The sequence below is a fragment of the Otolemur garnettii genome, unplaced genomic scaffold, assembly GCF_000181295.1.
Source record: "Otolemur garnettii isolate 467f Iridium unplaced genomic scaffold, OtoGar3 scaffold00007, whole genome shotgun sequence".
Lineage (NCBI taxonomy): Eukaryota > Metazoa > Chordata > Mammalia > Primates > Galagidae > Otolemur > Otolemur garnettii.
In genome coordinates this window covers 4,052,703-4,064,015 of record NW_003852402.1, presented here as the reverse complement: position 1 = coordinate 4,064,015, position 11,313 = coordinate 4,052,703, and the positions used below count along the sequence as shown (strand labels likewise).

Genomic DNA, 11,313 nt, shown 5'->3' with positions numbered 1-11,313 from the left:
TTTCGATTCACAAGAGCCCAGTGAGTGTCTCGCACATAGCAGGGGCTCCATAAAGAGTTGTAGAACTGGCGTCCCCATTTCACAGTACGGAAACTGAGGCTCCAAGAGAGGTTGGCTTGCCTCCAAGATCTCATTAGGTGAGAGAGACGCAGTGAAAACGCCACCCTGGTCTCAACACACAGTAGGCTCTTTGGGGAGGCTTGGGAATGTCCCACTGGGATAAATCTGAGCCCTGGCACACCAAGCGGGTCTTGGTACACCTGGGCCGGGAAGTATGCAAATAGCTGTGGAGGAGGCCGCGGATTGGCCGACGCGGAAGGGGGCGGGGCGTGCCGAGCGCCCAGGGCGGCAAGTGCTCGGCAGGACAGCCCAGGTGCCCTTGCTCGCCGTCTGGACCTCCCGCCCCGCGCTCTCACGGCCTCCCCCGGGCCATGCCTCCGCTCTGGGCGCTGCTCTCCCTCGGCTGCCTGCGGTTTGGCTCGGGTAGGAGGGGAATGAGTGGAGGGGACTGTGCCCGGGGAGGGCATGCAGCTGCATCCTGGGGCGTGCACTACCTGGACCCTGATTTCTGGTTCTGGGACCAAATTATTATTAATAATAGTAATAGCCAACAGTTATGAGCTTCCTCTGGTGGGCATATGAGGGCTCACGGTTGGCTACGGCCCAGCTCATGGTGTGTTGCAAGAGACCAACACACGCGCGTCTGCCAGAGGAGGGACCAGACCTAGACTCACAATGATACGTGAACTGGGGGAGATGCAGGAGGATCATTCTCCTGAGGAAGAAGCTGGGCAAGTCCGTGGAGGGGGGAGGCAGCAAGGCCTGTTCAAGGAACCGCCCCCCATCAGTGAGGCCTGAGCTGGGGTGAGATGGGGAGATGGGGTGAGGGGAGCCTGCAGAGGGTGGGGTGGAAACCCAACGAAGGCAAAGCCCAGAACTTCAGGACCTGGCACAGGGTTCCGGAGAGCCCTCAGCAGGGGAGTGACATGGACGGATTTGCATGCTGGAGAGCAGAGGGGGGCCTGTTACAGGGTCCAAGTGAAGAGGGGGTGGGCTGGGCCGCTGGGTAGAGAGACGCTTAGGAAGCGCACCAGGGTTCTTGGCAACTGAATGTCTGCAGGGGGAGAGAGGGCAGCAGCTTGGCCCACTGCCGGGTTTCTGGCCAGGATGACTGGGTGGGGGGGGTCATGTCTGAGACAATCATGAGGTGGCCCATGGGGAGGCGAAGCCCACAGCCTGGCACACAGCAGGTGCTGGGGACCTGTATGCAGATGGGGTGGGGAGAAGAGGGTGCCCGTGGGTGTGGGCAGTTCTTCTGGGGGGCAGTTCCTGTCCTCATTGCCTCCTCCAGCTGTGAACCTCCAGCCCCAACTGGCCAGTGTGACCTTTGCCACTAACAACCCCACACTCACCACCGTGGCCTTGGAAAAGCCTCTCTGCATGTTTGACAGCTCAGAGCCTCTCAATGGCATGTATGAGATCTACCTATATGTCCTGGTCGATTCAGGTAATGGTCCTGCTTCCCCCTCGCTGCTCCAAAAGTGGCTTTGACCTGTCCATAAGGAGGAGGCAGGTAGAGGGTTGCTCTGTCCTTGTAGTAGTTTAATTAAACTACCCCTGCTCTTTACTGACCTGCTCTGGCATCCACTCTGGGCCAATCCTGGGCTGGGTGCTGTGGTCAGGGACCTGTCCTTACACTAGAGGGACACCAATCACAGAGTACCTAGATCATATTAGGTGTTATGCACACCTTGGAGTTAATATGTAAAACCAGCTTGCAAGGTAGCTAAGGTGCCCCATTACAGGGCAGGGAATCAAGGCTCAGAAAGGTGGGCAACTCACTGGAGCTCCCAGAGGTGGAGAGTGAACCTTATCTCTACCATCCTCAAGTCCAAGTCCTTCCTGAGACCTCCCAGAATATGAGGTTCAAGATCAGTATTTGTGGGGCAAAACCAAGCATTCAGACCTGCTCAGACCTGCTTGCTTGGTCTAGCCCTTGACCTCTCTTCACTTGTGAGCATACCAGGCTTCTGGGAGAAGGAGCCCAAGGACAACTTCTACATTTCTAAAAACCAATTTTTTACAACAGCTTGTTCAGGGTCATAGTTTTATTTTTTCAGCAAATGTTTATTGCTAACCTGCCTGTGCCTAATCTGTGGGCACTGTGGGGGTATTCCTTTCCCACTTCATAGACCAGAAAATAAGCCCAAAGAGGGTGAGTGAGCTGTCCAAGATCACCCATCTAGTGAGAAGGAGACCGGGGACCTGGCATCATTTCCCCTGTACCACACGACCCTCCTTTCCCATTTGACAGAAGAGAGAATCCAGGGCTTTCAGCAATGAGATGACAAGAGTCTGTTAGCAGGGTCAGGGCCAGACATAGCCCCTGAGGCAAGAGGCCCTACTTGTCCATCTCTCCCATTGCACCAGGAGAACAGAGGCTGAGAGACTGAGCTTATCCCGGGCTTGTAACCTCAGTGCCTGGCATAGGGCTGGGGCAAAGAGGATGCTCAGGGGTGTTTGATGAATGACAGAGCAAGCGACACTGAGCTGGAGTAGCCAGGAATCTCACTCCTGCCGCTGCCCCCACAGCCAGCTCCAGGAATGCGTCAGTACAGGACAGCACCAAGACCCCACTGAACTCGACATTTCAACAAACGGAGGGCGGGCGGACAGGCCCCTACAAAGCTGCGGCCTTTGACCTCACCCCCTGCAATGACTTGCCCAGCCTGGATGCTGTTGGGGATGTGTCCCAGGCCTCGCAGATCCTGAATGCATACCTGGTCAGGGTGGGCACCAACTCCACCTGCCTGTGGGACCCCAACTTCCAGGGCCTTTGCAACCCACCCCTGTTGGGGGCCACGGAGTACAGGTGGGTGTGAGCAGCCACAACTGAGCCCCAGCCCAGATTGGGAAGATGCAGTGGGGGATGAAGTGGGACATACATGGGGCAGCCATGTATGTCGAGAGCTTACAGGCTAGCACCACCCAGGTCCCAGGCAGCGCCGACTTCCTGATGTGCAACTCTGAGGAGCCCACGTTTGTGGGGCCTACACTTTAATTTTGCAGTAGGCCCCACAAATGATGCTAACTTGAGGAGCCTCTCGCTCCTCTTCAACCTCAAAGGAAGCCAGCCATCTCTCCTCTGACTTCATCTGCAAGCCTGCCTTGAGGACAGCACCACCTCTGGAATTCCCATCTTGGGAATAGAGAGAAGTTGAGAATTTAGCCAAGGACTCCTGGCCAGGAGCTCATGGCTGTAATCCCAGCATTCTGGGAGGCTGAGGCAGGAGGAGCCCATGAGCTCAGGAGTTGGAGATCAGTGTAAGCAAGAACAAGACCCTGTCTCTACTAAAATAGAAAAACTACTCAGGAATTGGGGCAGGCACCTATGGTGCCAGCTACTTGGGAGGCTGAGATGATTGCTTGAGCCCAGGAGTTTGAGGTTGCTGTGAACTGTGACCTGTGATGCCATGGCATTCTACTCAGAGCGACAGATTGAGGCTTTGTCTAAAAACAAAAAACAGAGCCAGGCACTGTAGCTCACACTTGTAATCTCAGCACTTTGGGAGGCCCTGGTGGGTGGACTGCTTGAGCTCAGGAGTTCAAGACCAGCCTGAGCCAGAGCGAGACCCCATCTCTAAAAACAGCTGGGCATTGTGGCCAGCACCTGTAATGCCAGCTACTTGGAAGGCTGAGGCAAGAGAATTGCTTAAGCTCAAGAGCTTGAGGTTGTGGTGAGCTGTGATGTCACAGCACTCTACCAAGGGTGATAAAGTAAGACTCTGTCTCAAAAAAAAAAAAAGAAAAAAAGAAATGCAAGGAGAACAGGTACACTAAAGATATGCTCAGGAAGCAGAGGGGCTCTGAGAGGTGTGCCTAGAGGAGGGGTGCTGACTCTGAAGGCTTCTCGGAGGAGGTGGCATCTAAGCTGGGGAGGCGTCCAGGGGATCCAGTGTGGCCCAGAGCTGCTGCCAAGTCCAGCTCTGTCCTGTTGCCCAGAGCCCACACAGTGGCTATCTATCTCCATTCCCCTCTCCTGGTAGCCTTCCTCTGCCCCAACCACCAGGCCATCCTGCACCCCCATCTCCCTGTGGCTAGGGCTCATGGGAAGGATGGAATCACCCTTGCCCGGCCTCCTTCCAGGTTCAAGTACGTCCTCGTCAGTATGTCCACAGGCTTGGTACAGGACCAGACCCTGTGGTCGGACCCCATCCGCACCAAGTGGCGTAAGTAGCGTGTGAGCGCCAAGTCCTGCCTGTGGGATTCCAACTTCCTCAAGGGCCTCAAGGGGCAGGTGGGACCATAACAACAACACTCATACTGTCTATACCTACAAATGCCTCCCCAGGCTCAGGACTAGTTTAACCTGGAACTTCCTCCTTCCTCCCTCCAGTCCTGGAGGGCCTCCTGTTGAAACAGTTCAAGGTGGAGGACTTGGTGGGGTTTAGGCCAGATGGCAGGTGTAACTGAAGTCAAAGCCTGTCCAGCCATCTGGTGTGTTGGCCCCAAGGGGCACATAGCTTGAACCTCTATGACCTTCCGAGATGGTTCCAGAGGCCTGAGACAGACAGAGGAGGCAGCAAGAGAACCACACACACCCACTCCCCACCCCTTCCCTACAACATTGGAACACATCCCCCTCATCACCCCTTCCCCACAACAGGATAGCTTCTTTTTTTTTTTTTTTTTTCGCAGTTTTTGGCCGGGGCTGGGTTTGAACCCGCCACCTTCAGTATACGGGGCCGGCGCCCTACTCCCGTGAGCCACAGGCGCTGCCCTGGATGGCTTTCTTGAGGGCAGAAGGGCTGGGAGGGTGCCGGAGCGGACTGGGGTCCTGCCCTGTTGCTTCCTAGCCATCATTTGGGATCCTCAGCAGAGACCCAAGGTTTAGACAAATAAAATGGTGTCTACCGAACATTAGGGTCCATGTGAGGGACTTGGAAGGTCATTCTAACTGTATGAGATCCTAACTTAGGGCTCCTCCTCCCTCTACCCCCAGACAAGACTGCAAGGTAGGATGGGCAGGTGGGAGCTGCAGCTCTGAAAGGTTGCCTGGGGTCACAGGCTGATGAGTGGGGTAGAGTGGTGTGTGAGCGTGAGTGTGTGTGTGGGAAATGCACGTCAGTGTGAGTGTGAGGGTGTGCCGCTGGGGTGACCCCTCCCATCCTCACTGCCTGCCCATCCCTCCCTGGCATTCCTAGGAATCCTGGTGCTCCTGAAACAGCCTTAGGACCCCTGGGACTGAGGGCCAAGCCCAGCTTCTGGCCCTCACTCCCATGCAAGCCCTTCAGGCCCTTAGTTTCTTCATCTGGGAAGTTTGAAAAAGAGTTCTTACTGGGCCCCTACAGGGTGCCTTTGGGGAAACAGCCAGAAGTACAGTCCCAGCTCTCTGGGTACGTGCACTTGGGGATTCTGCCTGTCCATAGATGAGGTCTTAGAAAAGCAAGAGCCACCTATATACTCCTGTTAGACCAAGACCTTGTGCCTTGTATTTGTTTTAATTGTTTATAATCTGTTTCTCATCTATCTTGCCAGAAGACTTGAGTTAGTTTATAATTTAAAAATATGTAAAAAGAAGGCCAGGAGGGGTCGCTCACACCTTTAATCCCAGCACTGTAGGTGGCCAAGGTGGGAGGATCCCTTGAACTCAGGGAGTTTAAGACCATCCTGAACCAGAGCAAGATCCCCCACCCCGTCTCTACTAAAATGAGAAAAATTAGCCAGGCATGGTAATGCAAACCTGTAGTCTCAGCTACTAAGGGGGCTGAGGCAGGAGGATCGCTTGAGCCCAGGAGTTTGAGGTTGCTGTGAGCTAGGCTGAGGCCATGGCACTGTAGCCTGGGCAATGGAGGGAGGGGAAAAAAAGCAAGAGGAAGAGGCCAGAACCACAGGAAAGTTGGGAAGAGGTATGCGGCACAGACAGAGTAACTGTGCCTGAAACCTGAGAAGGAGAGTCAGCAAACTGAGTCCCAGCTCATCCCTGTATCCCCAGCAGCTGGAGCAGGGGAACACAGCCACCTCCCTAGGGAAGGTTGCTGGTAGCTCAGCACCTGGGGAGTAACTGGGCTGTGTCCCCGTCCCACTGCAGTCACCCCATACTCGACGATCGACACGTGGCCAGGCCGGCGGAGTGGAGGCATGATTGTCATCACCTCCATCCTGGGCTCCCTGCCCTTCTTCCTGCTTGTGGGCTTTGCTGGTGCCATTATCCTCAGCTTTGTGTGAGTACCTGCCAGCTGCCCACTGGGAGGGCTGGACTCCTGGACATGCTCCAAGGAGGCAAGGGAGTTTACTTTCCACAAAGGGGAGCAGAGTCCCAGATATCAAGGCTGCAGGGCCTTCAAGGTCAAGTCATTCGGCTGAGGGAAGGGGCTCTGCACTGGGCTTTCTGGGCATCAGCCAACCCAGATCTTAGCTCTGACACCAGAGTTGTGCAACCCTGGACAAGGCATGTTATCTTTCCATTCCTGTTTCCCTGTCTGGAAAATGGAGAAAAATATTTGCCCCCTGAAATTGTGAAGGTTATATGGAATGATCCTTATGAGTCCTCAGGGAAGTGCCAGGAGCTTGACACGTATTTGCTTTTATTGTCATTATAATTCACCCACTTGCAGTACAGAAGGGGAAACTGACACTTGGCATAGGGAAGGTGGCAGGGAAGGGTGGCCCGAGGCATGTAGCCTGGGACTAGAACCCAGGTCTCCAGACTCCACTAACACCTCTGGTTTGTGTCTGCTGTAGATTAGGACTTGACTCAGGTTTCCCATGAGGTGTAACAGGGCTAATAGGGCTGCCAGCTAGGAAGACACACTCCATTAATACTTGGGAGGACTCATAGGTGCTGTGGGAAACCAGAAGAAAGCAGGGCAGACCTGCCTTTAGCACCAGGCTGGGCTTCCAGGAGGAAGGCTGGGCCTCAAGTGCTATACCCTCCTCAGTGACAGGGAGGGAGCCCTGGGAGTTCTGAGGAGGATCAGGAGTCCCTGGGGGTGGTGGTAGAGAAGATAGAAAAGTATAATTAAGGCTTGTTGCCTCTGGCTCAAACGGCTAAGGCGCCAACCACATACACCTGAGCTGAGATGCCATAGCACTCTACCCAGGGCGACAGATTGAGGCTCTGTCTCAAAAAAAAAAGAAAAAGAAAAGTATAATTAAGTGGATACCTGGAAACCAGCGGGGTGGGAGGGTGGGGGGAGAAGGAAGGTAGAGGGGGTGGGGCATGGGAAAGGGAGGTGTGGTGAACTTGGAAATCAGGTTGACATTAAGTTAATAAAACACAAATAGTAGATGACCTTAGCTACCAAGAGACTGTACTTGCTGGATCTGGGCGTGGTCAGAACATAATTGTGTCCTTCCCTTCCTTTGGGCAGTGCTCTAATCTGGCATCTAAGGCCCTGTAATCTGAATTCAACCTGGCTGTTCCCTTTACCTCTCTAACACCTCCACCCTGCTCTGGCTCCATCCCAGCCAAACTTCCCACTGTAGCCCCAGACACCCCTCAGCCCTGCATACATCAGACCCGGTGACCTCACACCGGTGCCTCTCTCTACCCTGACCCTTCTTTAGGACCAGATCAGCTGCCACCTCTTCCAGGAAGCCTTCCAGTGGCTCCACCTGTGCTTGTCGGTCATTATCTGTTGTGATCTGTCTCTCCACACATTCTTGGCTCTTTAGGGATGCAGAACAATGGCCTCCAATGGTCCAGCTCAGAGTAAGGCCTACAAATTGTCCACCTAGTTTCAAGATGTTGTCACTTTCCTCATTCCTAGGGCTAGGCACGGAGTAAGTGCCCCCAGGAAGATTGGTTGGTTGAGTGAAAGCCTAAGATGGCGTCTGTGAGAGCAGTGTCGGTCTACATACGAAGGACCACGACCAGCCCAAGGAGGGTGGGTTTGCTCTGCTCCCCTAATACTGGCTCTCTCCATCTTCTTGGCCAGGGACATGGGGAGTTCTGATGGGGAAACAACGCACGACTCCCAGATCACTCAGGAGGCTGTCCCTAAGTCGCTGGGGACCTCAGAGCCTTCCTACACGTCTGTGAACCGGGGACTGCCCCTGGACAGGGCTGAAGTATATCCCAGCAAGCTCCAGGACTGAGCCGAGCACCACCCACAGGGGGGCAGCATCCTCCCTGGGTCTGTTCACACCCTGACCTGACTGAAGTTGAACCAGGGTGTGTTGCCAACTGCTGGAAAGCTCTCAATAAAATCTTCCTAAGATTTCCAGTTTACATAATGAATGAGAAAGTAAATGAATGAGTTGATACCATATTGAGGGCTTGGATTATTTCTGGAAAGGTGCAGGGCAGAGGACTAACAGTGGTGAGGACTGAGCCTGAACCTGGGAATTACTTGAACCCCGCCCACTCCCCTCCCATTGCAATCTCCACATCTGTAAAATGGGCTGATGGGAAGGATTCATTTCCAGCACCCTGGAGCTACACTATAGCTCAGCTGGCTTCTCCCAGTCCAGCACAATGGGAAGGTATGAGTGAGTTTAATGTCACCTGTAGTAACAGGAACACTGCCAGGTGGAGCTGCAGGACACCAAGTCAGCCAGTGGGGTGAGAGGGCTGTCCTAGTCCAGGGTCTCCATTCAGACTTGTTCAGGCCACGCGTGGTGGCTCTTGCCTATAATTACAGTACTTTGGGAGGCCAGGAGTTCGAGACCAGCATAAGCAAGATTGAAACCCCATCTCTACAAAAAAATATAAAAATCAACTGGGTGTGGTGGTGGGTCCCTGTAGTCCCAGCTACTCCAGAGGCTGAGGCAGGAAGATTACTATGATGACCAACTATATTCCAGCCTGGGCAACAAAACAAGACCCTGTCTCAATAAAAACAAACAAAAGACTTTCTAAAGACTGACTCCCTCTTCTGAGCCAGGGAGGAAAACTGCTTCCCCTTTTGGGGTGGCCAAGATAAAATCACAGTCCCACTTGACTGTGAGCCAGGGAGACAGCCCTGCAAAGCCCGACTCGTCCTCCAGGGCCACAGTTATGGACTGAATGTGTGCCCCCGCTTCACATGTTGAAATCCTAACCTCAATATGATGGAGTGGGAGACTCTGGGGAGGTTAATAGGGTGAAGGCCTCAGGAGAGGATTATTACCTTTACAAAAGAGACTCTGGAAAGCTTCCTAGTTCTTTCTACTATGTGAGGATATAAACATTTTTAAGAATTATTATTTTATTTTATTTTTTTGAGACAGAGCCTCAAGCTGTTGCCTTGGGTAGTATGCTATGGGGTCACAGCTCACAGCAACTTCTAACTCTTGGGCTTAAGCAATTCTCTTGCCTCAGCCTCCCAAGCAGCTGGGACTACAGGCGCCTTTTATGCCTATAATCCTAGCACTTTGAAGCCCAAGAGTTTGAAGTTGCTGTGAGCTATGACACCATGGTGCTTTACCCAGGGTGACAGTGAGACTCTGCTTGAAAAAACAAACAAGGCTCGGCGCCTATAGCTCAACCGGCTAGGGCGCCAGCCACGTACACCTAGGGTGGCGGGTTCGAATCCCCAGCCCGGACCCGCCAGACAACAATGACGGCTGCAACCAAAAAAAAAAAAAAAAAATAGCCGGGCGCTGTGGCGGGTGCCTGTGGTCCCAGCTACTTGGGAGGCGGAGGCAGGAGACTCGCTTGAGCCCAGGAGTTGGAGGTTGCTGTGAGCTATAATGCCACGGCACTCTACCCAGGGGGGCAGCTTGAGGCTCTGTCTCAAAAAAAAAAAGAAAAAACAAACAAAACAAACAAACCTCATGCATTTTAATCCTGACACTTTGGGAGGCTAAGGCAGGAGGATTACTTGAGGCCAGGAGTTTGAGACCAGCCTAGACAACATATGGAGACTCTGTCTCTGCGAATAAAAATAAAACTAGCCAGGTGTGGTAGTGTACCTGTAGTCCCACCTACTTAGGAGGTGAGGCAGGAGGATGGGTTGAGCCCAGGGATTTTGAGGTTACCATGAGCTGTGATCAGGCCGCTGCACTCCAGTGTGGATGACAGGTGAGACCCTGTCTCTGAAACAAAGAAAACATGCATTTGATAAATTTCAACATATATACACACCCATGAAAGTACTACCAGAATGGAGAGGAAATGTCCATCTTCCTGTGAACTTTCCTTATGGCCCTTGCTAATTGGATCCAAATTCTGTCTCTCAAGGTCAGTTTGCAATTTTTTTTTGAGACAGAGCCTCAAGCTGTCACCCTCCTTACCTGTGTCTTAAATGGGGCTAAACTTGGCTGGAGGTAACAATTACTCCAGTTCCACTGCCCTAGGCCTTAGAGGACCACACCCTGCACCTTGAGGCTGGCCTCTGTTGCATGTCATCCATAAACTTCCATTTATCAAAGTCCTTGCTGGGGCCTGAGGGCCCCTCAAGGGCAGGGCCTTGTCTCCCACAGGTACATGGTCCCAACAGTCAGCCTGGGAGCAGGAGCTCATGAACAGAATGGCATTAAATTTAAATCACGCATCCAGACTTGGGGTAGGTGGCTCACCTGTGTTTGAGACCAGCCTGACCAAGAGTGAGACAACCCCCCCATCTTTAAGAATAGTAGACTTTTGTGGCAGGCACTTGTAGTCCTGGCTGCTGGGGAGGCTGAGGCAAGAGAATCGCTTGAGCCCAAGAGTTTTAGGTTGCTGTGAGCTATGATGCCATGCACTCTACCAAGGGCAACAAAGTGAGACTCTGTCTCAAACAAAACAACAAAAAAAACCCAATTAAAATAAAAATCATACAACTAGGGTATGGAAAGCTGTATGCAGTGGTTAAACATGTGGGCTGGGGCGTGGAACAGCCTGGGCAACCTCCCCAGGCCTCCCCTTCTGTGAACTGGAATACTAATGAAGACACCTCCCTGACAGGTTGTTGCAGGACATCAGCCCAGTGCCCAGGCAGGTGCCCCACCCCACACAGGAGCCTGGCAGCTGTTTTCTCCATCCCCAGGTCACTGCCCCACAGAGTTCTAGGCCACCACAGTCTCATAGGCTGTTGAAAGTCACAAGACCAGCTTTTGTCACAAAATGCCAGCTTCCTGTGAGCTGGGGTGGGGGAGATGTCAACAGCCCACTGTAAAATCAGGCAGAAAAAAGGGAGAAAAAAAGAGAGAGGAAGTAATAATTTACTCTGGCTTGGGCAGGGTAGGCTGGGAAGAGGAAGTGGCTTGATTCCACTGCCTCTCATTTAGGGAAGGGAAAGGCTTTCAATGGCAGAGAGAACAGGGAGGAGGAGACCACCCAAGTAATAGGATCACTAGGGGACACTCGTCCAGCCGCGGAGTCCTGTGCCCAGCCCACCTACCCATAGT

At 53.1% G+C, this 11,313-nt stretch overlaps 1 protein-coding gene across 2 annotated transcripts; it reads left to right on the top strand.

Annotated features, from left to right (window-relative positions):
* The first annotated feature begins 405 nt into the window (after positions 1-405).
* On the top strand, positions 406-8,143 carry UPK3A (uroplakin 3A). 2 transcript variants are annotated; one of them, XM_003783115.2, is made up of 6 exons: positions 406-483; positions 1,352-1,507; positions 2,593-2,872; positions 4,147-4,229; positions 6,092-6,224; positions 7,941-8,143. In XM_003783115.2, exons 1-6 carry the CDS (start codon positions 432-434, stop codon positions 8,098-8,100), a joined length of 864 nt encoding a protein of 287 aa, XP_003783163.1. In that variant the 5' UTR covers positions 406-431; the 3' UTR covers positions 8,101-8,143. The 2 variants fall into 2 exon arrangements, with proteins under 2 accessions (XP_003783163.1, XP_012656567.1); XM_012801113.1 differs by lacking the exons at positions 2,593-2,872; positions 4,147-4,229 and having other exon boundaries at positions 415-483.
* The last annotated feature ends 3,170 nt before the right edge of the window (positions 8,144-11,313 follow it).

Coding starts and splice junctions, on each gene's coding strand:
- UPK3A (XM_003783115.2), top strand. CDS start 432: ATGCCTCCGCTCTGGGCGCTGCTCTCCCTCGGCTGCCTGCGGTTTGGC. Junction 1,508..2,592: donor ATATGTCCTGGTCGATTCAG/GTAATGGTCCTG, acceptor CTGCCCCCACAG/CCAGCTCCAGGAATGCGTCA. Junction 4,230..6,091: donor CCCCATCCGCACCAAGTGGC/GTAAGTAGCGTG, acceptor GTCCCACTGCAG/TCACCCCATACTCGACGATC.